General features: G+C 48.8%; 1 protein-coding gene across 2 annotated transcripts in view; it reads right to left on the minus strand.

Moving 5' to 3' along the window:
* LOC139381141 (janus kinase and microtubule-interacting protein 3-like) overlaps nt 1-27,419 on the minus strand; it is a 98,352-nt gene that overhangs the window by 38,667 nt on the left and 32,266 nt on the right. For both annotated transcript variants that reach the window (XM_071124486.1, XM_071124485.1), the window contains 2 exons: nt 6,830-7,048; nt 4,370-4,489 (listed from right to left, as the gene is read on the minus strand). In XM_071124486.1, coding sequence (XP_070980587.1) covers nt 4,370-4,489; nt 6,830-7,048 — 339 coding nt within the window. The remainder of the gene's footprint in view (nt 1-4,369; nt 4,490-6,829; nt 7,049-27,419) is intronic.

Consider the following 27,419-nt stretch of genomic DNA (forward strand, 5'->3'; position numbering starts at 1 on the left):
CACATTTTACCATAACATCAATGATCCACTACCATATTTCACCATAACATCAATGATCCACTACCATATTTCACCATAACATCAATGATCCACTACCATATTATACCATAACATCAATGATCCACTACCATATTTTACCATAACATCAATGATCCACTACCATATTTTACCATAACATCAATGATCCACTACCATATTTCACCGTAGATATGAGGTAACTTTCTGCATATGCTTCTGTTTTTAAACACCAAACTCACCGCCGGTGTGATTGGACAAAATAACTCTATTTTCATGTCATCTGACCACGGCCTGGAGTTTGATGCTAATGCCACTTTAATAATGATGTTTACATATCTTATATACTCATCTCATGTGTATACACTGTATTTTATACCATCTATTGCATCTTGCCTTTGCCGCTCGGTCATCGCTCATCCATATATTTATATGTACATATTCTTATTCCATCCCTTTAGATTTGTGTGTATTAGATAGTTGTTGTGAAATTGTTAGATATTAGTTGTTAGATATTACTGCACTGTTGGAACTAGAAGCACAATCATTTCGCTACACTCACATTATTAACATCTGCTAACCATGTGTATGTGACCAATAACATCTGATAACCATGTGTATGTGACCAATAACATCTGCTAACCATGTGAATGTGACCAATAACATCTGCTAACCATGTGTATGTGACCAATAACATCTGCTAACCATGTGTATGTGACCAATAACATCTGCTAACCATGTGAATGTGACCAATAACATCTGCTATCCATGTGTATGTGACCAATAACATCTGCTATCCATGTGTATGTGACCAATAACATCTGCTATCCATGTGTATGTGACCAATAACATCTGCTAACCATGTGTATGTGACCAATAACATCTGCTATCCATGTGTATGTGACCAATAACATCTGCTATCCATGTGTATGTGACCAATAACATCTACTAATCATGTTGTATGTGACAAATACAATTGGATTTGAAACGACATTGGTTCTTGTATTGGGACCGGTGACATGGTCCGTAAACTCAGCTTAGAAGCTCTTTAAATAAGTGAGAACGTATTGCAATGACAGGAAGGTTCACAGCTTGTATTGGGACCGGTGACATGGTCCGTAAACTCAGCTTAGAAGCTCTTAAAATAAGTGGGAACGTATTGCAATGACAGGAAGGTTCACAGCTTGTATTGGGACCGGTGACATGGTCCGTAAACTCGGCTTAGAAGCTCTTTATATAACTGGGAACGTATTGCAATGACAGGAAGGTTCACAGCTTGTATTGGGACCGGTGACATGGTCCGTAAACTCAGCTTAGAAGCTCTTAAAATAAGTGGGAACGTATTGCAATGACAGGAAGGTTCACAGCTTGTATTGGGACCGGTGACATGGTCCGTAAACTCAGCTTAGAAGCTCTTTATATAAGTGGGAACATTTTGCAATGACAGGAAGGTTCACAGCTTGTATTGGGACCGGTGACATGGTCCGTAAACTCAGCTTAGAAGCTCTTTATATAAGTGGGAACGTATCGCAATGACAGGAAGGTTCACAGCTTGTATTGGGACCAGTGACATGGTCCGTAAACTCAGCTTAGAAGCTCTTTAAATAAGTGGGAACGTTTTGCAATGGCAGGAAGGTTCTCAGCTTGACAGGCAGCGATGTAGTGGAAAAGGAAAGTGAGTAAACGCTGGTGGCCGCGGTGAGTAAAGTAACACTCCCTATGTTGTTGATGCATTTGTTTCACAATATGTGGGTCAAAGGTCACGCAAAATTTAAAAAAAGGTTGCCAGAACCAAACTGATCCAATATCAAACCGGGTTGTTATATACCAGAGCCAAACTGATCCAATACCAAACCGGGTTGTTATACCAGAACCAAACTGATCCAATACCAAACCTGTTTTTTTAAGCCAGAACCAAACTGATCCAATACCAAACCTGTTTTTTAAGCCAGATGTAACGGTTTTCTTGGTGAGAAGGAGAGTCGGACCAAACTGCAGCGTGTCGATTGCGATCCATGTTTATTTAAACAAACGTAAACACGACTAAACATGAACACTACAAAACAATAAACGAAACGAAAACCGAAAACAGCCTATACTTGTGTCAACTAACATCAAACAAGGACATCAAGACACTTAGGACAATCACCCACGACAAACTCAAAGAATATGGCTGCCTAATTATGGATCCCAATCAGAGACAACGATAAACACCTGCCTCTGATTGAGAACCACTTCAGACAGCCATAGACTTAGCTAGAACACTCCACTAGCTACAATCCCCATACATACACACCACATACAAAAACCCATGCCCCACCCTGGCCTGACCAAATAAATAAAGATAAACACAAAATACTTCGACCAGGGAGTGACAGAACCCCCCCCCCCTAAGGTGCGGACTCCCGAACGCACCTCAAAACAATAGGGAGGGTCCGGGTGGGCGTCTGTCCATGGTGGCGGCTTCGGCGCGGGATGTGGACCCCACTCAATCAATGTCTTAGTCCCTTCTCCTCGCGTCCTTGGATAGTCCACCCTCGCCGCCGACCATGGCCTAGTAGTCCTCACCCAGAACCCCACTGGACTGAGGAGCAGATCGGGACTGAGGGGCAGCTCGGGACTGAGGGGCAGCTCGGGACTGAGGGGAAGCTCGGGACTGAGGGGAAGCTCAGGAGTGAGAGGAAGCTCAGGAGTGAGAGGAAGCTCAGGAGTGAGAGGAAGCTCAGGCAGGTTGATGAATCTACCAGATCCTGGCTGGCTGGAGACTCCGACAGCGCTGGAGAGGAGGAAGGCTCCGGCAGCGCTGGACGGGCGAGGCGCACTGTAGGCCTGATGCGTGGTGCTGGCACTGGCGGTACTGGACCGAGGACACGCACAGGAAGCCTGGTGCGGGGAGCTGCTACCGGAGGGCTGGGGTGTGGAGGTGGTACTGGAAAGACCGGACCGTGCAAGCGCACTGGAGCTCTTGAGCACCGAGCCTGCCCAACCTTACCTGGTTGAATGCTCACGGTCGCCCTGCCAGTGCGGCGAGGTGGAATAGCCCCACTGGGCTATGCAGGCGAACCGGAGACACCGAGCGCTGGTGCCATGTAAGCCGGCCCAAGGAGACGCACTGGGGACCAGATGCGTAGAGCCGGCTTCATGGCATTAGGCTCGACGCTCAATCTAGCCCGGCCGACACGCGGAGCTGGAATATACCGCACCGGGCTATGCACCCGCACTGGAGACACCGTGCGCACCACTGCATAACACGGTGCCTTTCCGGTCTCTCTAGCCCCCGGTAAGCACAGGGAGTTTGCGCAGGTCTCCTACCTGCCGTAGCCGTACTCCCTGTTAGCCCCCTCCCCAAGGAATTTTTGGGGCTGCCTCTCAGGCTTCCTTGCCAACCGTGTTCCCTCGTATCGCCGACTCCTCTCTCCGGCTGCCTCTGCTCTCCTAAGTGCCTCCACCTGTTCCCATGGGAGGCGATCTCTTCCAGCCAGTATCTCCTCCCAAGTGTAACAGCCCTTGCCATCCAAAACGTCCTCCCATGTCCATTCCTCTTTACGCTGCTGTTTCTGCCTTTGTTGCTTCTCCTGTGGCTCCTGCCTGTTGACACGCTGCTTGGTCCGTTTGTGGTGGGTGATTCTGTAACGGTTTTCTTGGTGAGAAGGAGAGTCGGACCAAACTGCAGCGTGTCGATTGCGATCCATGTTTATTTAAACAAACGTAAACACGACTAAACATGAACACTACAAAACAATAAACGAAACGAAAACAGCCTATACTTGTGTCAACTAACATCAAACAAGGACATCAAGACACTTAGGACAATCACCCAATCCCAATCAGAGACAACGATAAACACCTGCCTCTGATTGAGAACCACTTCAGACAGCCATAGACTTAGCTAGAACACCCCACTAGCTACAATCCCCATACATACACACCACATGCAAAAACCCATGCCCCACCCTGGCCTGACCAAATAAATAAAGATAAACACAAAATACTTCGACCAGGTCGTGACACCAGAACCAAACTGATCCAATACCAAACCTGTTTTTTAAGCCAGAACCAAGCTGATCCAATATCAAACCTGTTTTTTAAGCCAGAACCAAACTGATCCAATACCAAACCTGTTTTTTTATGCCGAGACCAAACTGATCCAATACCAAACCTGTTTTTTAAGCCAGAACCAAACTGATCCAATACCAAACCTGTTTTTTATAACAGAACCAAACTGATCCAATACCAAACCTGGTTGTTGTACCCGAACCAAACAGGAGGGCATTGCGGTCCTCCAGCCAATCAGCATTCAGGGCTGGAACCACCCGGTTTATACTAGTGATTGGAAGACGTCAGAACGGCTCACCAGTTCATTTCTTTCCTCTGACAAGAGGGCGTTGCGGTCTTCCAGTTTGCGGATGACGGCACTCAGCTCAGCGATCTTCAGCTGGAAGCGCCGCGCGTCCTTCTCATCCAACTGCTGTTCCTGAAACACACACCAACTGCAGATTACTGGGAATAACCTCAAACACCATCCCCAGGCTATATTATTACAGTATATTAGGCCTCGCCCACTGAACCCCACTTATCGAAAGCCCTATGGACCTTCAATGTTAACGCTCCATGTAGAAACGCCAGTTAATGTGGTAAAATACACCCGGAAACCTCTGGGTTCCTGTTGACATGGATTTATCTACATAACAGTGTAATAAAGTGGACAGTGGGTACAGTCATTCTTACACAGAACAAATAATAAACAGAAAAATAAAAACCATCCCATCCATTTTCTGCCATGAAAATGAAAACACTATTCAATAAGCTACGGTCGTTTACTCTAGTGTTTATTACAGTGCAGCCTTGCTTGCTACTCATCAGGGTTGGGGTCCTTTTGAATTGAAGGAAGTCAATTCAGGAAATGATTTGAATTTAACATTTAAAAACAAATATCTTCTCCTTTTCAGTTTATTGAGAAGTCATTGAAAATAAGATGCCTTTTTTAAAAATTCAATTATTGAATTGGAACGTCAATTTACTTCCTGAATTGACTGACTTGAATTGGAATTGACCCCAAAGCTGGCCCCAGCTACTCCTGACTCATGGCGCTCAGACTCAGCAGCTGTGAGAAGAGACTAACTACATTGAGAGGCATGCCGATAATAATAATAAGTAAGTAGCCTGTTGAAATAACAGGTGTCTACTCTGTAAGCATGAGTAGGTGAGTGTAAGGGAGTGTGAATATTGGTGACAGTGTGAAGGCGTTCAGGTGATGTGCTTATAGATTGAGGAAGTCACAGGCCACGGACTGGTGCACAGCAGGCAGGCTTGGATAGTTGCTGAAAGAACAGCTCGGACATAAAACATTTAGTTCTTCAACAGGGAATGGTGACGTGTGTAAATTTGATTACGAGGAATTTGATGTAAAATATTAATACAAAATTGAAATGTGCAGACTTTAGTATCCACTGTGTTTAAAATTCAGAGATTCATGTATATATTTATGAGCTGAATATTAGAAAATATAAAAATAAAGAGCTGAAGACGAAAGAACGAGATCGAAACAAAACTATCTATAAACGTCTCAAGAATTCCTGATTCAGTGGTGCAGAAGACATCTTTCAACAATAGAGAACATCGTATCTGCAGATAGACAGTAAAGGAAGGTGAGAGGACTGGTGCTGGGTGGAGGAATAGACAGTAAAGGAAGGTGAGAGGACTGGTGCTGGGTGGAGGAATAGACAGTAAAGGAAGGTGAGAGGACTGGTGCTGGGTGGAGGAATAGACAGTAAATGAAGGTGAGAGGACTGGTGCTGGGTGGAGGAATAGACAGTAAAGGAAGGTGAGAGGACTGGTGCTGGGTGCAGTAATAGACAGTAAAGGAAGGTTAGAGGAACTGGTGCTGGGTGGAGGAATAGACAGTAAAGGAAGGTGAGAGGACTGGTGCTGGGTGGAGGAATAGACAGTAAAGGAAGGTGAGAGGACTGGTGCTGGGTGGAATAGACAGTAAAGGAAGGTTAGAGGAACTGGTGCTGGGTGGAGGAATAGACAGTAAAGGAAGATGAGAGGACTGGTGCTGGGGGCAGTAATATACATTAAAGGAAGGTGAGAGGACTGGTGCTGGGTGCAGTAATAGACAGTAAAGGAAGGTGAGAGGACTGGTGCTGGGTGGAGGAATAGACAGTAAAGGAAGGTGAGAGGACTGGTGCTGGGTGCAGTAATAGACAGTAAAGGAAGGTGAGAGGACTGGTGCTGGGTGGAGGAATAGACAGTAAAGGAAGGTGAGAGGACTGGTGCTGGGTGGAGGAATAGACAGTAAAGGAAGGTGAGAGGAACTGGTGCTGGGTGGAGGAATAGACAGTAAAGGAAGGTGAGAGGAACTGGTGCTGGGTGGAGGAATAGACAGTAAAGGAAGGTGAGAGGACTGGTGCTGGGTGCAGTAATAGACAGTAAAGGAAGGTGAGAGGACTGGTGCTGGGTGGAGGAATAGAGAAAATCTAGGCTCAGCCAGGGCAGATCTCTAGACTCCATTTAAGCGTCTAGAAACAGATAAAGAAGGTGAAGCACAAAGAAAGCAAAATAAACACGTTAGCTAGATTTAAAGTTGCAGAGGGCAACAAAGGGCGTTGCGTTTGTGGAGGTACAGTAGGTCTATAGATAGCCTGCATGACGCAGCAGTGAGAGGCTAGATGGAGGGGTAGCCTGCAGTATGCAGTAGTGAGAGGCGAGATGGAGGGGTAGCCTGCAGTATGCAGTAGTGAGAGGCGAGATGGAGGGGTAGCCTGCAGTATGCAGTAGTGAGAGGCGAGATGGAGGGAGAGACATTGCTTACGAGGCTCTCTGAGGTGTCTCCTGCACCACTGGGGTAAGGAGCGTCTCGTTTGGGGCTGTGGAGGTGTCCTCCTGCACCAGCCTCCCTGCTTCTGATCTGGGCTAGCTGCTCATCCACAGCCTCCTTCTGCAGCTGGAGCCTCTGAGTGTGTCCAGCCTGAACACCCAGCTCCTTCCCCAGCACACAGCATGCTCTGTCTTTTACCTTAATCTCATCCATCTACAGAGCAGAGCAGAACAGAACAGAGGAGAACAGAGGAGAACAGAGGAGTGGAGAGAAGAACAGAGGAGAACAGAGCAGAGGAGAGGAGAACAGAGGAGAACAGAGCAGAGGAGAGGAGAACAGAGGAGAACAGAGCAGAGGAGAGGAGAACAGAGGAGAACAGAGCAGAGGAGAGGAGAACAGAGGAGAACAGAGGAGGACAGAACAGAGGAGGACAGAACAGAGGAGGACAGAACAGAGGAAAACAGAACAGAGGAAAACAGAACAGAGGAAAACAGAACAGAGTAGAACAGAGCAGAGGAGAGGAGAGGAGAAAAGAACAGAGGAGAAAAGAACAGAGGAAAACAGAACAGAGGAAAACAGAACAGAGGAAAACAGAACAGAGGAAAACAGAACAGAGGAAAACAGAGGAGAGGAGAGGAGAGGAGAGCAGAACAGAGGAGAACAGAACAGAGGAAAACAGAACAGAGGAAAACAGAACAGAGGAAAACAGAACAGAGGAAAACAGAACAGAGGAAAACAGAACAGAGGAAAACAGAACAGAGGAAAACAGAACAGAGGAAAACAGAACAGAACAGAGGAAAACAGAACAGAACAGAGGAAAACAGAACAGAACAGAGGAAAACAGAACAGAACAGAGGAAAACAGAACAGAACAGAGGAAAACAGAACAGAGGAAAACAGAACAGAGGAAAACAGAACAGAGGAAAACAGAACAGAGGAAAACAGAACAGAGGAAAACAGAACAGAGAACAGAGGAAAACAGAACAGAGGAAAACAGAACAGAGGAAAACAGAACAGAGGAAAACAGAACAGAGGAAAACAGAGGATAACAGAACAGAGGAAAACAGAGGAAAACAGAACAGAGGAAAACAGAACAGAGGAAAACAGAGGATAACAGAACAGAGGAGAACAGAGGATAACAGAACAGAGGAAAACAGAACAGAGGAAAACAGAGGAAAACAGAACAGAGAAAAACAGAGGAAAACAGAACAGAGGAAAACAGAGGAAAACAGAACAGAGGAAAACAGAACAGAGGAAAACAGAGGATAACAGAACAGAGGAGAACAGAGGATAACAGAACAGAGGAGAACAGAGGAGAACAGAACAGAGGAGAACAGAACAGAGGAAAACAGAGGAAAACAGAACAGAGGAAAACAGAACAGAGGAAAACAGAACAGAGGAAAACAGAGGATAACAGAACAGAGGAAAACAGAGGAAAACAGAACAGAGGAAAACAGAACAGAGGAAAACAGAACAGAGGAAAACAGAGGATAACAGAGCAGAGGAAAACAGATGAGAACAGAACAGAGCAGAGGAAAACAGATGAGAACAGAACAGAGCAGAGGAGAGGAGAGGAGAACAGAACAGAGGAGAACAGAACAGAGGAGAGGAGAGGAGAGAAGAACAGAACAGAGGAGAACAGAACAGAGGAGAACAGAACAGAACAGAGGAGAGGAGAGGAGAGTAGAACAGAACAGAGGATAACAGAACAGAGGAGAACAGAACAGAACAGAACAGAGGAGAACAGAACAGAACAGAACAGAGGAGAACAGAACAGAGGAAAACAGTCGAGCATGAGTGTGCATGCATATAAGTCACACACACACACAGAGTCACATCATGCACACACACAGTAGGCTACTGTTCTGTTCAGCTGTCACCATGAAAAAAGGACCAGCCACAAGCCCCGCCCTGTTTGATTGGCCATTCAGAGAACAGGAGCTTCCTTGGTGCATCCTGTAGCTACTAAACATTAGAAACACAATAAGATCCCCCCCCACAGATCTACTGTTTCTTTCCTGTAATCAACACTTAATTTTACAGAATACACTTGTGTTGCCTGGCAGCATCCACAGTCTAGGGTCACATTCAACGAGATCACAACAAACCAATCTCAGTGAAATGACATGAAATAGTCCTGGTAATGTCCTGGGAAAAGCACACATGACCCGGCTCTAACGGATATCTGCAATTCTGCATGCTTCTAGTCCCAACCCAGCTAGCATTGAGCTACATAACAAATCAACCTGTCAGGAAGCCAACAGAGAAACTCACTAAATAAAAGGAAATATAGGTAATATAAACTAGGGGAAAGCTGTACATGAGACTGTTGTTATGTTATAAACTAGGGGAAAGCTGTACATGAGACTGTTGTTCTGTTATAAACTAGGGGAAACCTGTACATGAGACTGTTGTTCTGTTATAAACTAGGGGAAAGCTGTACATGAGACTGTTGATCTGTTATAAACTAGGGGAAAGCTGTACATGAGACTGTTGTTAGGTTATAAACTAGGGGAAAGCTGTACATGAGACTGTTGTTCTGTTATAAACTAGGGGAAACCTGTACATGAGACTGTTGATCTGTTATAAACTAGGGGAAACCTGTACATGAGACTGTTGTTCTGTTATAAACTAGTGGAAACCTGTACATGAGACTGTTGTTCTGTTATAAACTAGGGGAAACCTGTACATGAGACTGTTGTTAGGTTATGTGTCTACATTAATTCATTACACAGTATCTAATCTGTCATTTCCAGTGTTCTGACTGTAGATGTCACTGACAGTAACCTAAACCAGACATATGAACCGTCCTCACTCTCCGGTCTTCTACTAAAATAACATTACAGTTGTCATCAATGTGACAGAGCCACTATATCAGACAGACAGACAGACAGTAGAACACTAGACTGCGACAGAGCCACTATATCAGACAGACAGTAGAACACCAGACTGTGACAGAGCCACTATATCAGACAGACAGACAGTCAGACAGTAGAACACTAGACTGTGACAGAGCCACTATATCAGACAGACAGTAGAACACTAGACTTTGACAGAGCCACTGTATCAGACAGACAGTAGAACACTAGACTTTGACAGAGCCACTGTATCAGACAGACAGTAGAACACTAGACTTTGACAGAGCCACTATATCAGACAGACAGGCAGGCAGGCAGGCAGGCAGGCAGGCAGGCAGGCAGGCAGGCAGGCAGGCAGGCAGGCAGGCAGACAGACGAAAACTAGACTGTGACAGAGCCACTATATCAGACAGACAGTAGAACACTAGACTGTGACAGAGCCACTGCATCAGGAGCAGACAGACAGTAGAACAACACTAGACTGACCAGGCCATGGTGAGTTAGATCAGTCAGGAAGCTACGCTGGGGTATCTGTGACAACAGGTATAATTCATACAAACACTTACTGTCCCAAATGACACTGTATTCTCCCTATGTAGTGCATTACTTTTGGCCAGGGAATAAGTTGCCATGGCATTTTGGAGCCAGCCAGTGGCATCACCACTGAAATATAGTGAGAATGGCCCAGAGGTATTATTCAAGTGTTTTAACTATTCTTCTCAGTCACCCAGCCACCCAGCCACCCAGTCACCCAGTCACCCAGTCACCCAGTCACCCAGCCACCCAGTCACCCAGTCACCCAGCCACCCAGTCACCCAGCCACCCAGCCACCCAGCCACCCAGTCACCTAGCTACCCAGCCACCCAGTCACCCAGTCACCCAGCCACCCAGCCACCCAGCCACCCAGCCACCCAGTCATCCAGCCACCCAGTCACCAAGCAACCCAGCCAGACCATAATAAACAGCTCTGTGGGTTTTAGGTGTGAAAACCCAAAGATTCATCGTCACAGCGATGATGATGCCAGTGATGTGCCCTGGAGATGGCGTTTCCATGGTGATCAGCAAGCAGGCCTAAATGAGGGGGCTAACGTTACTCACTAGATGAATGGAGACAGGTGCTGTGGCATGGATCAATGACTCTGAGTCCACAATGGCATTCTATTCCCTATATTCTGCTTTACTCTTGACCAGGGACCATGTGACTCTAGTAAAAAGTAGTGCACTTAATAGGGAATAGGGTGCCATTTGGGATGCACACATTTCTACAAGCAACATACATTTGCATTTGCCCCTTTGACCTCTCAGCCTGGTTTAGCTGTAAAACCCACTGTCCACTGTCTCAGCCTGGTTTAGCTGTAAAACCCACTGTCCACTGTCTCAGCCTGGGTTAGCTGTAAAACCCACTGTCAACTGTCTCAGCCTGGTTTAGCTGTAAAACCCACTGTCCACTGTCTCAGCCTGGGTTAGCTGTAAAACCCACTGTCCACTGTCTCAGCCTGGTTTAGCTGTAAAACCCACTGTCCACTGTCTCAGCCTGGGTTAGCTGTAAAACCCACTATCCACTGTCTCAGCCTGGGTTAGCTGTAAAACCCACTGTCCACTGTCTCAGCCTGGGTTAGCTGTAAAACCCACTGTCTCAGCCTGGGTTAGCTGTAAAACCCACTGTCCACTGTCTCAGCCTGGGTTAGCTGTAAAACCCACTGTCCACTGTCTCAGCCTGGGTTAGCTTTAAAACTCTGTGTCCACTGTTTCAGCCTGGGTTAGCTTTAAAACCCACTGTCCACTGTCTCACTATGGGTTAGCTGTAAAACCCACTGGCTGCTGTCCACTGTCTCAGCCTGTGTTAGCTTTAAAACTCCCTGTCCACTGACTCAGCCTGGGTTAGCTGTAAAACCCACTGTCCACTGTCTCAGCCTGGGTTAGCTGTAAAACCCACACTCTCAGCCTGGGTTAGTTGTAAAGCCCACTGTCCACTGTCTCAGCCTGGGTTAGCTGTACAACCCACTGTCTCAGCCTGGGTTAGCTGTAAAACCCACTGTCCACTGTCTCAGCCTGGTTTAGCTGTAAAACCCACTGTCCACTGTCTCAGCCTGGGTTAGCTGTAAAACCCACTGTCCACTGTCTCAGCCTGGGTTAGCTGTAAAACCCACTGTCCACTGTCTCAGCCTGGGTTAGCTGTAAAACCCACTGTCTCAGCCTGCGTTAGCTGTAAAACCCACTGTCCACTGTCTCAGCCTAGGTTAGCTGTAAAACCCACTGTCCACTGTCTCAGCCTGGGTTAGCTGTAAAACCCACTGTCCACTGTCTCACTATGGGTTAGCTGTAAAACCCACTGGCTGCTGTCCACTGTCTCAGCCTGGGTTAGCTTTAAAACTCCCTGTCCAATGACTCAGCCTGGGTTAGCTGTAAAACCCACTGTCCACTGTCTCAGCCTGGGTTAGCTGTAAAACCCACTGTCTCAGCCTGGGTTAGCTGTAAAACCCACTGTCCACTGTCTCAGCCTGGTTTAGCTGTAAAACCCACTGTTCACTGTCTCAGCCTGGGTTAGCTGTAAAACCCACTGTCCACTGTCTCAGCCTGGGTTAGCTGTAAAACCCACTGGCTGCAGTCTCTGCATGGGTTAGCTATAAAACCCACTGTCCACTGTCTCAGCCTGGGTTAGCTGTAAAACCCACTGGCTGCTGTCCACTGTCTCAACCTGGGTTAGCTCTAAAACCCATTGTCCACTGTCTCAGCCTGGGTTAGCTGTAAAACCCACTGTCCACTGTCTCAGCCTGGGTTAGCTGTAAAACCCATTTTCCACTGTCTCAGCCTGGGTTAGCTGTAAAACCCACTGTCCACTGTCTCACTATGGGTTAGCTGTAAAACCCACTATCCACTGTCTCAGCCTGGGTTAGCGTTAAAACCCACTGTCCACTGTCTCAGCCTGGGTTAGCTGTAAAACTCCCTGTCCACTGTCTCAGCCTGGGTTAGCTTTAAAACTCCCTGTCCACTATCTCAGCCTGGGTTAGCTGTAAACCCCACTGTCTCAGCATGGTTTAGCTGTAAAACCCACTGTCCACTGTCTCAGCCTGGGTTAGCTGTAAAACCCACTGTCCACTTTCTCAGTCTGGGTTAGCTATAAAACCCACTGTCCACTGTCTCTGCCTGGGTTAGCTGTTAAACCCACTGTCCACTGTCTCAGCCTGGGTTAGCTATAAAACCCACTGTCCACTGTCTCTGCCTGGGTTAGCTGTAAAACCCACTGTCCACTGTCTCAGCCTGGGTTAGCTGTAAAACTCCATGTCCACTGTCTCAGCCTGGGTTAGCTTTAAAACTCCCTGTCCACTGTCTAAGCCTGGGTTAGCTGTAAACCCACTGTCCACTGTCTCAGCCTGGGTTAGCTGTAAACCCCACTGTCCACTGTCCACTGTCTCAGTCTGGGTTAGCTTTAAAACCCACTGTCCACTGTCTCAGCCTGGGTTAGCTGTAAAACCCACTGTCCACTGTCTCAGCCTGGGTTAGCTTTAAAACCCACTGTCCACTGTCTCAGTCTGGGTTAGCTTTAAAACCCACTGTCCACGGTCTCAGCCTGGGTTAGCTGTAAAACCCACTGTCCACTGTCTCAGCCTGGGTTAGCTTTAAAACCCACTGTCTCAGTCTGGGTTAGCTTTAAAACCCACTGTCCACTGTCTCAGCCTGGGTTAGCTTTAAAACCCACTGTCCACTGTCTCAGCCTGGGTTAGCTGTAAAACCCACTGTCCACTGTCTCAGCCTGGGTTAGCTTTAAAACCCACTGTCCACTGTCTCAGCCTGGGTTAGCTATAAAACCCACTTTCCACTGTCTCAGCCTGGTTTAGCTGTAAAACCCACTGTCCACTGTCTCAGCCTGGGTTAGCTGTAAAACCCACTGTCCACTGTCTCAGCCTGGGTTAGCTGTAAAACCCACTGTCTCAGCCTGGGTTAGCTGTAAAACCCACTGTCCACTGTCTCAGCCTGGGTTAGCTTTAAAACCCACTGTCCCCTGTCTCAGCCTGGGTTAGCTGTAAAACCCACTGTCCACTGTCTCAGCCTGGGTTAGCTGTAAAACCCACTGTCCACTGTCTCAGCCTGGGTTAGCTTTAAAACCCACTGTCCACTGTCTCAGCCTGGGTTAGCTGTAAAACCCACTGTCCACTGTCTCAGCCTGGGTTAGCTTTAAAACCCACTGTCCACTGTCCACTGTCTCAGTCTGGGTTAGCTATAAAACCCACTTTCCACTGTCTCAGCCTGGTTTAGCTGGAAAACCCACTGTCCACTGTCTCAGCCTAGGTTAGCTGTAAAACCCACTGTCCACTGTCTCAGCCTGGGTTAGCTATAAAACCCACTGTCCACTGTCTCTGCCTGGGTTAGCTGTAAAACCCACTGTCTCAGCCTGGGTTAGCTGTAAAACCCACCGTCTCAGCCTGGGTTAGCTGTAAAACCCACTGTCCACTGTCTCAGCCTGGGTTAGCTGTAAAACCCACTGTCTCAGCCTGGGTTAGCTTTAAAACCCGATGTCCACTGTCTCAGCCTGGGTTAGCTGTAAAACCCACTGTCCATTGTCTCAGCCTGGGTTAGCTGTAAAACCCACGGTCTCAGCCTGGGTTAGTTGTAAAAACCACTGTCCACTGTCTCAGCCTGGGTTAGCTGTAAACCCCACTGTCTCAGCCTGGGTTAGCTGTAAAACCCACTGTCCACTGTCTCAGCCTGGGTTAGCTTTAAAACCCACTGTCCACTGTCCACTGTCTCAGTCTGGGTTAGCTTTAAAACCCACTGTCCACTGTCTCAGCCTGGGTTAGCTGTAAAACCCACTGTCCACTGTCTCAGCCTGGGTTAGCTTTAAAACCCACTGTCCACAGTCTCAGCCTGGGTTAGCTGTAAAACCCACTGTCCACTGTCTCAGCCTGGTTTAGCTGTAAAACCCACTGTTCACTGTCTCAGCCTGGTTTAGCTGTAAAACCCACTGTCCACTGTCTCAGCCTGGGTTAGCTGTAAAACCCACTGTCCACTGTCTCAGCCTGAGTTAGCTTTAAAACCAACTGTCCACTGTCTCAGTCTGGGTTAGCTTTAAAACCCACTGTCCACTGTCTCAGCCTGGGTTAGCTGTAAAACCCACTGTCCACTGTCTCAGCCTGGGTTAGCTGTAAAACCCACTGTCCACTGTCTCAGTCTGGGTTAGCTTTAAAACCCACTGTCCACTGTCTCAGCCTGGGTTAGCTTTAAAACCCACTGTCCACTGTCTCAGCCTGGGTTAGCTGTAAAACCCACTGTCCACTGTCTCAGCCTGGGTTAGCTTTAAAACCCACTGTAAACTGTCCACTGTCTCAGTCTGGGTTAGCTATAAAACCCACTTTCCACTGTCTCAGCCTGGTTTAGCTGTAAAACCCACTGTCCACTGTCTCAGCCTGGGTTAGCTGTAAAACCCACTGTCTCAGCCTGGGTTAGCTGTAAAACCCACTGTCTCAGCCTGGGTTAGCTGTAAAACCCACTGTCCACTGTCTCAGCCTGGGTTAGCTTTAAAACCCACTGTCCCCTGTCTCAGCCTGGGTTAGCTGTAAAACCCACTGTCCACTGTCTCAGCCTGGGTTAGCTTTAAAACCCACTGTCCACTGTCTCAGCCTGGGTTAGCTGTAAAACCCACTGTCCACTGTCTCAGCCTGGGTTAGCTTTAAAACCCACTGTTCACTGTCTCAGCCTGGGTTAGCTGTAAAACCCACTGTCCACTGTCTCAGCCTGGGTTAGCTTTAAAACCCACTGTCCACTGTCTCAGCTGTAAAACCCAATGTCCACTGTCTCAGCCTGGGTTAGCTTTAAAACCCACTGTCCACTGTCTCAGCCTGGGTTAGCTGTAAAACCCACTGTCCACTGTCTCAGCCTGGGTTAGCTTTAAAACCCACTGTCCACTGTCTCAGCCTGGGTTAGCTTTAAAACCCACTGTCCACTGTCTCAGCCTGGGTTAGCTGTAAAACCCACTGTCCACTGTCTCAGCCTGGGTTAGCTGTAAAACCCACTGTCCACTGTCTCAGCCTGGGTTAGCTTTAAAACCCACTGTCCACTGTCTCAGCCTGGGTTAGCTGTAAAACCCACTGTCCACTGTCTCAGCCTGGTTTAGCTTTAAAACCAAATGTTCACTGTCTCAGCCTGGGTTAGCTGTAAAACCCACTGTCCACTGTCTCAGCCTGGGTTAGCTTTAAAACGCACTGTCCACTGTCTCAGTCTGGGTTAGCTTTAAAACCCACTGTCCACTGTCTCAGCCTGGGTTAGCTGTAAAACCCACTGTCCACTGTCTCAGTCTGGGTTAGCTTTAAAACCCGATGCCCACTGTCTCAGTTTAGGTTAGCTGTAAAACCCACTGTCCACTTCTCAGGCTGGTTTAGCTGTAAAACCCACTGTCCACTGTCTCAGCCTGGGTTAGCTGTAAAACCCACTGTCCACTGTCTCAGCCTGGGTTAGCTGTAAAACCCACTGTCCACTGTCTCAGCCTGGGTTAGCTGTAAAACCCACTGTCCACTGTCTCAGCCTGGGTTAGCTGTAAAACCCACTGTCCACTGTCTCAGCCTGGGTTAGCTGTAAAACTCACTGTACACTGTCTCAGAATGGGTTAGCTGTAAAACTCACTGTCCTCTGTCTCAGCCTGGGTTAGCTGTAAAAACCACGGTCTCAGCCTGGGTTAGCTGTAAAACCCACTGTCTCAGCCTGGATTAACTGTAAACCCACTGTTCACTGTCTCAGCCTGGGTTAGCTGTAAAACCCACTGTCTCAGCCTGGGTTCGCTGTAAAACCCACTGTCTCAGCCTGGGTTAGCTGTAAAACCCACTGTCTCAGCCTGGGTTAGCTGTAAAACCCACTGTCTCAGCCTGGGTTAGCTGTAAAACCCACTGTCTCAGCCTGGGTTAGCTGTAAAACCCACTGTCTCAGCCTGGGTTAGCTGTAAAACCCACTGTCTCAGCCTGGGTTAGCTGTAAAACCCACTGTCTCAGCCTGGGTTAGCTGTAAAACCCACTGTCTCAGCCTGGGTTAGCTGTAAAACCCACTGTCTCAGCCTGGGTTAGCTGTAAAACCCACTGTCTCAGCCTGGGTTAGCTGTAAAACTCACTGTCCACTGCAGGAAGAAAGTCTGCAGTGCTGCTGTCCATGTTCACTTCCCTATTGGTGGGAAACTCTTTTGCCTTTCAGCACAGACACTGCTAACCATTGGTAGACCACAGACACACAGACACTGCTAACCATTGGTAGACCACAGACACAGACACTGCTAACCATTGGTTGGCCACAGACACACAGACACTGCTAACCATTGGTAGACCACAGACACACAGACACTGCTAACCATTGGTAGACCACAGACACACAGACACTGCTAACCATTGGTTGGCCACAGACACACAGACACTGCTAACCATTGGTTGGCCACAGACACACAGACACTGCTAACCATTGGTAGACCACAGACACACAGACACTGCTAACCATTGGTTGACCACAGACACACAGACACTGCTAACCATTGGTTGGCAACAGACACACAGACACACAGACACTGCTAACCATTGGTAGACCACAGACACACAGACACTGCTGATCATTGGTTGACCACAGACACACAGACACTGCTGATCATTGGTTGACCACAGACACACAGACACTGCTAACCATTGGTTGGCCACAGACACACAGACACTGCTAACCATTGGTAGGCCACAGACACAGACACTGCTAACCATTAGTTGGCCACAGACACACAGACCCACTGTTCACTGTCTCAGCCTGGGTTAGCTGTAAAACCCACTGTCTCAGCCTGGGTTAGCTGTAAAACCCACTGTCTCAGCCTGGGTTAGCTGTAAAACCCACTGTCTCAGCCTGGGTTAGCTGTAAAACCCACTGTCTCAGCCTGGGTTAGCTGTAAAACCCACTGTCTCAGCCTGGGTTTGCTGTAAAACCCACTGTCTCAGCCTGGGTTTGCTGTAAAACCCACTGTCTCAGCCTGGGTTTGCTGTAAAACCCACTGTCTCAGCCTGGGTTAGCTGTAAAACCCACTGTCTCAGCCTGGGTTAGCTGTAAAACCCACTGTCTCAGCCTGGGTTAGCTGTAAAACCCACTGTCTCAGCCTGGGTTAGCTGTAAAACCCACTGTCTCAGCCTGGGTTAGCTGTAAAACCCACTGTCTCAGCCTGGGTTAGCTGTAAAACTCACTGTCCACTGCAGGAAGAAAGGCTGCAGTGCTGCTGTCCATGTTCACTTCCCTATTGGTGGGAAACTCTTTTGCCTTTCAGCACAGACACTGCTAACCATTGGTAGACCACAGACACACAGACACTGCTAACCATTGGTAGACCACAGACACACAGACACTGCTAACCATTGGTAGACCACAGACACACAGACACTGCTAACCATTGGTTGACCACAGACACACAGACACTGCTAACCATTGGTTGGCCACAGACACACAGACACTGCTAACCATTGGTAGACCACAGACACACAGACACTGCTAACCATTGGTAGACCACAGACACTGCTAACCATTGGTAGACCACAGACACACAGACACTGCTAACCATTGGTAGACCACAGACACACAGACACTGCTAACCATTGGTAGACCACAGACACACAGACACTGCTGATCATTGGTAGACCACAGACACAGCTAACCATTGGTTGGCCACAGACACACAGACACTGCTAACCATTGGTAGGCCACAGACACAGACACTGCTAACCATTAGTTGGCCACAGACACACAGACACTGCTAACCATTAGTTGGCCACAGACACAGACACACAGACACTGCTAACCATTGGTTGGCCACAGACACACAGACACTGCTAACCATTGGTTGGCCACTGACACACAGACACTGCTAACCATTGGTAGGCCACAGACACACGGACACACAGACACTGCTAACCATTGGTTGACCAAAGACACACAGACACTGCTAACCATTGGTTGGCCACAGACACACAGACACTGCTAACCATTGGTTGGCCACAAACACAGACACTGCTAACCATTGGTTGGCCACAGACACATAGACACTGCTAACCATTGGTTGGCCACAGACACACAAACACACAGATACACAGATACTGCTAACCATTGGTAAGCCACAGACACACAGACACTGCTAACCATTGGTTGGCCACAGACACACAGACACAGAGAGCACTGAGAGAATTTTTCAAAGCATGGCGCTTCAGATCTCAAGATGTAATCATTAGAATATTCCAAAAGCCCTGCTGATGCTCAGAAATCCCAGCAACCACTGGAGCATGGCACACAGAACCACAGCATCCATTTAGCCTAGCAGTGCAGTGAAATATGATTTTGGGAGTCTGGATGAGTCTCCCAGCTGGCTTCACTCACTGTGTTCTGTGAAAACTAGATTGACTGCACCTACCCATCTGCTGTCAGAGTCGTGTGTATAGGTGGCAGGGAAGTCAGGCGCAGGAGAGTCAAACGGAGGGTTAAATGGAGTCTTTTATGAATGTCCACGTAACGTGCTCCATAACACTGATACGAATAGAATATAAACAAACCTGGGTACGAGGACCCGTCGCGCAAAACACAACACTGACAATAAACAATCTCTGACAAAAGACATGAGGGGAAACAGAGGGTTAAATACACAACAGGTAATGAATTGGATTGGAACCAGGTGTGTAGGAAGAAGACAAGACAAAACCAATGGAAAATGAAAAATGGATCACTGATGGCTAGAAGACCGGCCGAGCACCGCCTGAACAAGGAGAGGCAACGACTTCGGCAGCAGAAGTCGTGACATCTGCAGACACTCAAGAAAGGTGTTTAGAGATGCTCTTAGACCACTCTCCTCTCCCCCCTTCTCTACTTCATCTTCTCTCCTCTTCTCCCTCTCCTCTCCCATATTTTCTCTATTTCATCTTCTCTCCTCTTCTCCCTCTCCTCTCCTCTCCTCTCCTCTCCTCTCCTCTCCTCTTCTCCCTCTCCTCTCCTCTCCTCTCCTCTCCTCCTTCCTATTCTCATTCTCCTTCCCCCCTCTCTCTCTTCTCTTCTCTGTTACTTAGTGCCTGTCTGCCTGGTATTAACCCTCTGGCATTAGGGAGTTTCAGATCAAGTATAGTCATGATTCTATCAATGCAGCTGTGTATCTCGTCTCCTCCTTCAGACACAGCACAGAGTACAGGGAACAGGGTTCAGTTTACCTTCCTCTCTCTCCACTGACAGAGAACCAGACAGTCATTCCCAGAAGCAGATGCTTCCCTCCTCACTAATTGGTGTAAACATGGCTCATATTTCTTATACCAGTCATCTTTTCAACTCCATGATGTGAAGTGAACAAGTGCACACTTTGGGAGACAGGACAGTTTACTTTGTATATTTCTATGTTTTGGTTGGTCAGGGTGTGATCTGAGTGGGCATTCTATGTTACATGTCTAGTTTGTCTAGTTCTATGTTCGGCCTGATATGGTTCTCAATCAGAGGCAGGTGTTCGTCATTGTCTCTGATTGGGAACCATATTTAGGTAGCCTGGGTTTCACTGTGTGTTTGTGGGTGATTGTTCCTGTCTATGTGTTTTCACCAGATAGGCTGTTTAGGTTTTCGTTACGTTCATTACGTTCTTTATTTTGTAGTGTTTGTATTGATTCGTGTTTTACATTTGTTTATTAAAACATGGATCGCAATCTACACGCTGCATTTTGGTCCGATCCTTGTTCTACCTCTTCATCAGAAGAGGAGATAGAAGAAAGCCGTTACAGAATCACCCACCACCAACGGACCAAGCAGCGTGTCAACAGGCAGCAACAGCAGCGTAAAGAGGAATGGACATGGGAGGACGTTATGGACAGCAGGAGTATGGACTATACTACTTGGGAGGAGATCGACAGGTGGGCGGCCGACCCAGGGAGAGTGCCGGAGCCCGCCTGGGATTCGCTGGAGCAGTGCGAGGAAGGTTATCGTAGAATGGAGGCGGTGAAAGCAGAGAGGCGCTGGTATGAGAAGGCAGCACGGCGACGCGGATGGAAGCCCGAGAGGCAGCCCCAAAAATTTATTGGGGGGGGGCTAACAGGGAGTATGGCTACGCCAGGTAGGAGACCTGCGCAAACTCCCTGTGCTTACCGGGGGGCTAGAGAGACCGGACAGGCACCGTGTTATGCAGTGGTGCGCACGGTGTCTCCAGTGCGGGTGCATAGCCCGGTGCGGTATATTCCAGCTCCGCGTGTCGGCCGGGCTAGATTGAGCGTCGAGCCTAATGCCATGAAGCCGGCTCTACGCAGCTGGTCCCCAGTGCGTCTCCTTGGGCCGGCTTACATGGCACCAGCCTTGCGCTCGGTGTCTCCGGTTCGCCTGCATAGCCCAGTGCGGGCTATTCCACCTCGCCGCACTGGCAGGGCGACCGTGAGCATTCAACCAGGTAAGGTTGGGCAGGCTCGGTGCTCAAGAGCTCCAGTGCGCCTGCACGGTCCGTTTTTTTCAGTACCACCTCCACACCCCAGTCCTCCGGTAGCAGCTCCCCGCACCAGGCTTCCTGTGCGTGTCCTTGGCCCAGTACCACCAGTGCCAGCACCACGCATCAGGCCTACAGTGCGCCTCGCCTGTCCAGCGCTGTCGGAGCCCTCCTCCACCCCAGCGCTGTCGGAGTCTCCCGCCTGTTTAGCGCTGTCAGAGCTTTCCGCCTCTACAGCGCTGCCGGAGTCTCCCGCCTGTTCAGAACTGCCAGTCTGCATGGAGCTGCCAGTCTGCATGGAGCTGCCAGTCTGCATGGAGCTGCCAGTCTGCATGGAGCTGCCAGTCTGCATGGAGCTGCCAGTCTGCATGGAGCTGCCAGTCTGCATGGAGCTGCCAGTCTGCATGGAGGTGCCAGTCTGCATGGAGCTGCCAGTCTGCATGGAGCTGCCAGTCTGCAAGGAGCTGCCAGTCTGCAAGGAGCTGCCAGTCTGCAAGGAGCTGCCAGTCTGCAAGGAGCTGCCAGTCTGCAAGGAGCTGCCAGAGCTGCCAGTCTGCAGGATGCCGCCAAAGCTGCCAGTTTGCACGGAGCCGCCAGAGCTGCCAGTCTGCAAGGAGCCGCCAGAGCTGCCAGTCTGCAAGGAGCCGCCAGAGCTGCCAGTCAGCATGGAGCAGCCAGGGCCGCCAGTCAGCATGGAGCAGCCAGGGCCGCCAGTCAGCATGGAGCAGCCAGGGCCGCCAGTCAGCATGGAGCAGCCAGGGCCGCCAGTCAGCATGGAGCAGCCAGAGCCGCCAGTCAGCATGGAGCAGCCAGAGCCGCCAGTCAGCATGGAGCAGCCAGAGCCGCCAGTCAGCATGGAGCAGCCAGAGCCGCCAGTCAGCATGGAGCAGCCAGAGCCGCCAGTCAGCATGGAGCAGCCAGAGCCGCCAGTCAGCATGGAGCAGCCAGAGCCGCCAGTCAGCATGGAGCAGCCAGAGCTGTCAGTTAGCATGGAGCAGCCAGTCAGCATGGAGCTGCCAGTCAGCATGGAGCAGCCAGAGCTGCCAGTCAGCATGGAGCATCCAGAGCTGCCAGTCAGCATGGAGCAGCCAGAGCTGTCAGTCAGCATGGAGCAGCCAGTCAGCATGGAGCAGCCAGAGCTGCCAGTCAGCATGGGGCAGCCAGTCAGCATGGAGCAGCCAGAGCTGCCAGTCGACCAGACTCTTCCAGATCTGCCAGTCGACCAGACTCTTCCAGATCTGCCAGTCGACCAGACTCTTCCAGATCTGCCAGTCGACCAGACTCTTCCAGATCTGCCAGTCGACCAGACTCTTCCAGATCTGCCAGTCGACCAGACTCTTCCAGATCTGCCAGTCGACCAGACTCTTCCAGATCTGCCAGTCGACCAGACTCTTCCAGATCTGCCAGTCGACCAGACTCTTCCAGATCTGCCAGTCGACCAGACTCTTCCAGATCTGCCAGTCGACCAGACTCTTCCAGATTCTCCAGTCGACCAGACTCTTCCAGATCCAACTACCTGCCTGGGCTTCCTCTCAGTGCTGAGCTTCCTCTCAGTGCTGAGCTTCCTCTCAGTGCTAAGCTACCCATCTGTCCCGAGCTACCTCTGTCCCGAGCTGCCCCTCTGTCCCGAGCTGTCATTTAGGAGGGTAACCTATCTAGGGACGCTAAGGAGGTGGACTAAAACTATTATGGAGTGGGGTCCACGTCCAGCGCCAGAGCCGCCACCGCGGACAGATGCCCACCCAGACCCTCCCCTATAGGTTCAGGTTTTGCGGCCGGAGTCCGCACCTTGGGGGGGGGGTACTGTCACACCCTGACCATAGTTTACTTTGTATATTTCTATGTTTTGGTTGGTCAGGGTGTGATCTGAGTGGGCATTCTATGCTACATGTCTAGTTTGTCTAGTTCTATGTTTGGCCTGATATGGTTCTCAATCAGAGGCAGGTGTTCGTCATTGTCTCTGATTGGGAACCATATTTAGGTAGCCTGGGTTTCACTGTGTGTTTGTGGGTGATTGTTCCTGTCTGTGTTTTCACCAGATAGGCTGTTTAGGTTTTCGTTACGTTCATTACGTTCTTTATTTTGTAGTGTTTGTATTGATTCGTGTTTTACATTTGTTCATTAAAACATGGATCGCAATCTACACGCTGCATTTTGGTCCGATCCTTGTTCTACCTCTTCATCAGAAGAGGAGATAGAAGAAAGCCGTTACAGCAGGGTGTGAAAAATGATTGGTTTAGTGTCCTCTCTACTTCCAGACAGCCCGTATCATTCCCAGATAGACAGTTGCTATGTTCCACACATATTTAGTACATCTCTATCACTGTATCTATGACTAAGAACCATCGGAGGGTGTCGTCCCATCAGTGTGTGTGTGTGTGTGATAGACAGAAGGAAGGCAGGAAGGAAGGAAGGAAGACAGGCATACAGACAGTCAGGTAGGCATACAGGCAGGGAGAGAGAGAGAGAGACAGAGAGAGACAGACAGGAAGGCTTCCTATTCTAGTCAAATGCCCAATAAGAACACCATGCCAAAATCCATGTTGTCCTGGCTGACATTTTAAAAGCATTTTTAACTGACATGATTGAGCCATGAATCAATCATCCTTGGAAAAAAAACTAAAATCCAGATGTGAAAAATGAGCATCGGTTGTGCTTGACATTTGGCAACATGCAGGATAACGTTCTTCAATATCGCTGAGCTACAGTTATGTCTCGGTATACAACGTGCTTGTATTTTAAGCAAGAGAGATTTCCTGTAAAAGGTGTTATGAAATGGTTAGGAGTTCCGTACCTAGCGACCTGGCAGCTAGATATCGTAGCTTGCCCTATTCAAATCAGCAGGGGCCACAAACAGAAACATATCGACAGCATTCACCTGGCTATAGCCTGCTGATGCTAACCTGTCTGCTACATTCACCTGGCTATAGCCTGCTGATGCTAGCCTGTCTGCTACATTCACCTGGTTATAGCCTGCTGATGCTAGCCTGTCTGCTACATTCACCTGGCTATAGCCTGCTGATGCTAGCCTGTCTGCTATATTCACCTGGCTAAAGCCTGCTGATGCTAGCTTGTCTGCTACATTCACCTGGCTATAGCCTGCTGATGCTAGCCTGTCTGCTACATTCACTTGGCTATAGCCTGCTGATGCTAGCCTGTCTGCTACATTCACCTGGCTATAGCCTGTTGATGCTAGCCTGTCTGCTACATTCACCTGGCTATAGCCTGCTGATGCTAACCTGTCTGCTACATTCACCTGGCTATAGCCTGCTGATGCTAACCTGTCTGCTACATTCACCTGGCTATAGCCTGCTGATGCTAACCTGTCTGCTACATTCACCTGGCTATAGCCTGCTGATGCTAGCCTGTCTGCTACATTCACCTGGCTATAGCCTGCTGATGCTAGCCTGTCTGCTACATTCACTTGGCTATAGCCTGCTGATGTTAACCTGTCTGCTTCATTCACCTGACCATAGCCTACTGGTGCTAGCCTGTCTGCTACATTCACCTGACCATAGCCTACTGATGCTAGCCTGTCTGCTACATTCACCTGGCTATAGCCTGCTGATGCTAACCTGTCTGCTACATTCACCTGGCTATAGCCTGCTGATGCTAGCCTGTCTGCTACATTCACCTGGCTATGGCCTGCTGATGCTAGCCTGTCTGCTACATTCACCTGGCTATAGCCTGCTGATGCTAACCTGTCTGCTACATTCACCTGGCCATAGCCTGCTGATGCTAGCCTGTCTGCTACATTCATAGGCAGTATTAGAGCAGAGCTAGCTTATTGCTGAGGCAGTATTAGGGCAGTGCTATTCTATTGCTGAGGCAGTATTAGGGCAGTGTTAGCCTATTGCTGAGGCAGTATTAGGGCAGAGCTAGCCTATTGCCGAGGTAGTATTGGGGCAGTGCTATTCTATTGCTGAGGCAGTATTAGGGCAGTGCTAGCCTATTGCTGAGGCAGTATTAGGGCAGTGCTAGCTTATTGCTGAGGCAGTATTAGGGCAGAGCTAGCCTATTGCCGAGGCAGTATTGGGGCAGTGCTATTCTATTGCTGAGGCAGTATTAGGGCAGTGCTAGCCTATTGTTGAGGCAGTATTAGGGCAGTGCTAGCTTATTGCTGAGGCAGTATTAGGGCAGTGCTATTCTATTGCTGAGGCAGTATTACGGCAGTGCTAGCCTATTGCTGAGGCAGTATTAGAGGCAGTATTAGGGCAATGCTAGCTTATTGCTGAGGCAGTATTAGGGTAGAACTAGCCTATTGCCGAGGCAGTATTGGGGCAGTGCTATTCTATTGCTGAGGCAGTATTAGGGCAGTGCTAGCCTATTGCTGAGGCAGTATTGGGGCAGTGCTATTCTATTGCTGACGCAGTATTGGGGCAGTGCTAGCCTATTGCTGAGGCAGTATTGGGGCAGTGCTAGCCTATTGCTGAGGCAGTATTAGGGCAGAGCTAGCCTATTGCTGAGGCAGTATTAGGGCAGTGCTAGCTTATTGCTGAGGCAGTATTAGGGCAGAGCTAGCCTATTGCTGAGGCAGTATTGGGGCAGTGCTATTCTATTGCTGAGGCAGTATTGGGGCAGTGCTAGCCTATTGCTGAGGCAGTATTAGGGCCGAGCTAGCCTATTGCTGAGGCAGTATTAGGGCCGAGCTAGCCTATTGCTGAGGCAGTATTAGAGCAGAGCTAGCCTATCTGGAATAGGCTAGCCTAGCTAGAATATGTGGACATCTATAAGTACCTAGGTGTCTGGCTAGACTGTAAACTCTCCTTCCAGATTCATATCAAACATCTCCAATCTAAAATCAAATCTAGAGTCGGCTTTCTATTCCGCAACAAAGCCTCCTTCACTCACGCCGCCAAACTTACCCTAGTAAAACTGACTATCCTACTGATCCTCGACTTCGGCGATGTCATCTACAAAATAGCTTCCAACACTCTACTAAGAAAACTGGATGCAGTTTATCACAGTGCCATCCGTTTTGTTACTAAAGCACCTTATACCACCCACCACTGCGACCTGTATGCTCTAGTCGGCTGGCCCTCGCTACATATTCGTCGCCAGACCCACTGGCTCCAGGTCATCTACAAGTCCATGCTAGGTAAAGCTCCGCCTTATCTCAGTTCACTGGTCACGATGGCAACACCCACCCGTAACACGCGCTCCAGCAGGTGTATCTCACTGATCATCCCTAAAGCCAACACCTAATTTGGCCGCCTTTCCTTCCAGTTCTCTGCTGCCTGTGACTGGAAAGAATTGCAAAAATCGCTGAAGTTGGAGACTTTTATCTCCCTCACCAACTTCAAACATCTGCTATCTGAGCAGCTAACCGATCGCTGCAGCTGTACATAGTCTATCGGTAAATAGCCCACCCAATTTGACCTACCTCATCCCCATACTGTTTTTATTTATTTACTTTGCTGCTCTTTTGCACACCAATATCTCTACCTGTACATGACCATCTGATCATTTATCACTCCAGTGTTAATCTGCAAAATTGTAATTATTCACCTACCTCCTCATGCCTTTTGCACACAATGTATATAGACTATTTTTTTTCTACTGTGTTATTGACTTGTTAATTGTTTACTCCATGTGTAACTCTGTGTAACTCAGCCTATTGCTGAGGCAGTATTGGGGCAGTGCTATTCTATTGCTGAGGCAGTATTAGGGCAGTGCTAGCCTATTGCTGAGGCAGTATTAGGGCAGTGCTAGCCTATTGCTAAGGCAGTATTGGGGCAGTGCTATTCTATTGCTGAGGCAGTATTAGGGCAGTACTAGCTTATTACTGAGGCAGTATTGGGGCAGTGCTATTCTATTGCTGAGGCAGTATTAGGTCAGTGCTAGCCTATTGCTGAGGCAGTATTAGGGCAGTGCTAGCCTATTGCTGAGGCAGTATTAGGGCAGTGCTAGCCTATTGCTGAGGCAGTATTGGGGCAGTGCTATTCTATTGCTGAGGCAGTATTAGGGCAGTGCTAGCCAATTGCTGAGGCAGTATTAGGGCAGTGCTAGCCAATTGCTGAGGCAGTATTAGGGCAGTGCTAGCCTATTGCTGAGGCAGTATTAGGGCAGTGCTAGCCTATTGCTGAGGCAGTATTGGGGCAGTGCTATTCTATTGCTGAGGCAGTATTAGGGCAGTGCTAGCCTATTGCTGAGGCAGTATTAGGGCAGTGCTAGCCAATTGCTGAGGCAGTATTAGGGCAGTGCTAGCCTATTGCTGAGGCAGTATTAGGGCAGTGCTAGCCTATTGCTGAGGCAGTATTGGGGCAGTGCTATTCTATTGCTGAGGCAGTATT

Source organism: Oncorhynchus clarkii, chromosome 23, assembly GCF_045791955.1.
Source record: "Oncorhynchus clarkii lewisi isolate Uvic-CL-2024 chromosome 23, UVic_Ocla_1.0, whole genome shotgun sequence".
Lineage (NCBI taxonomy): Eukaryota > Metazoa > Chordata > Actinopteri > Salmoniformes > Salmonidae > Oncorhynchus > Oncorhynchus clarkii.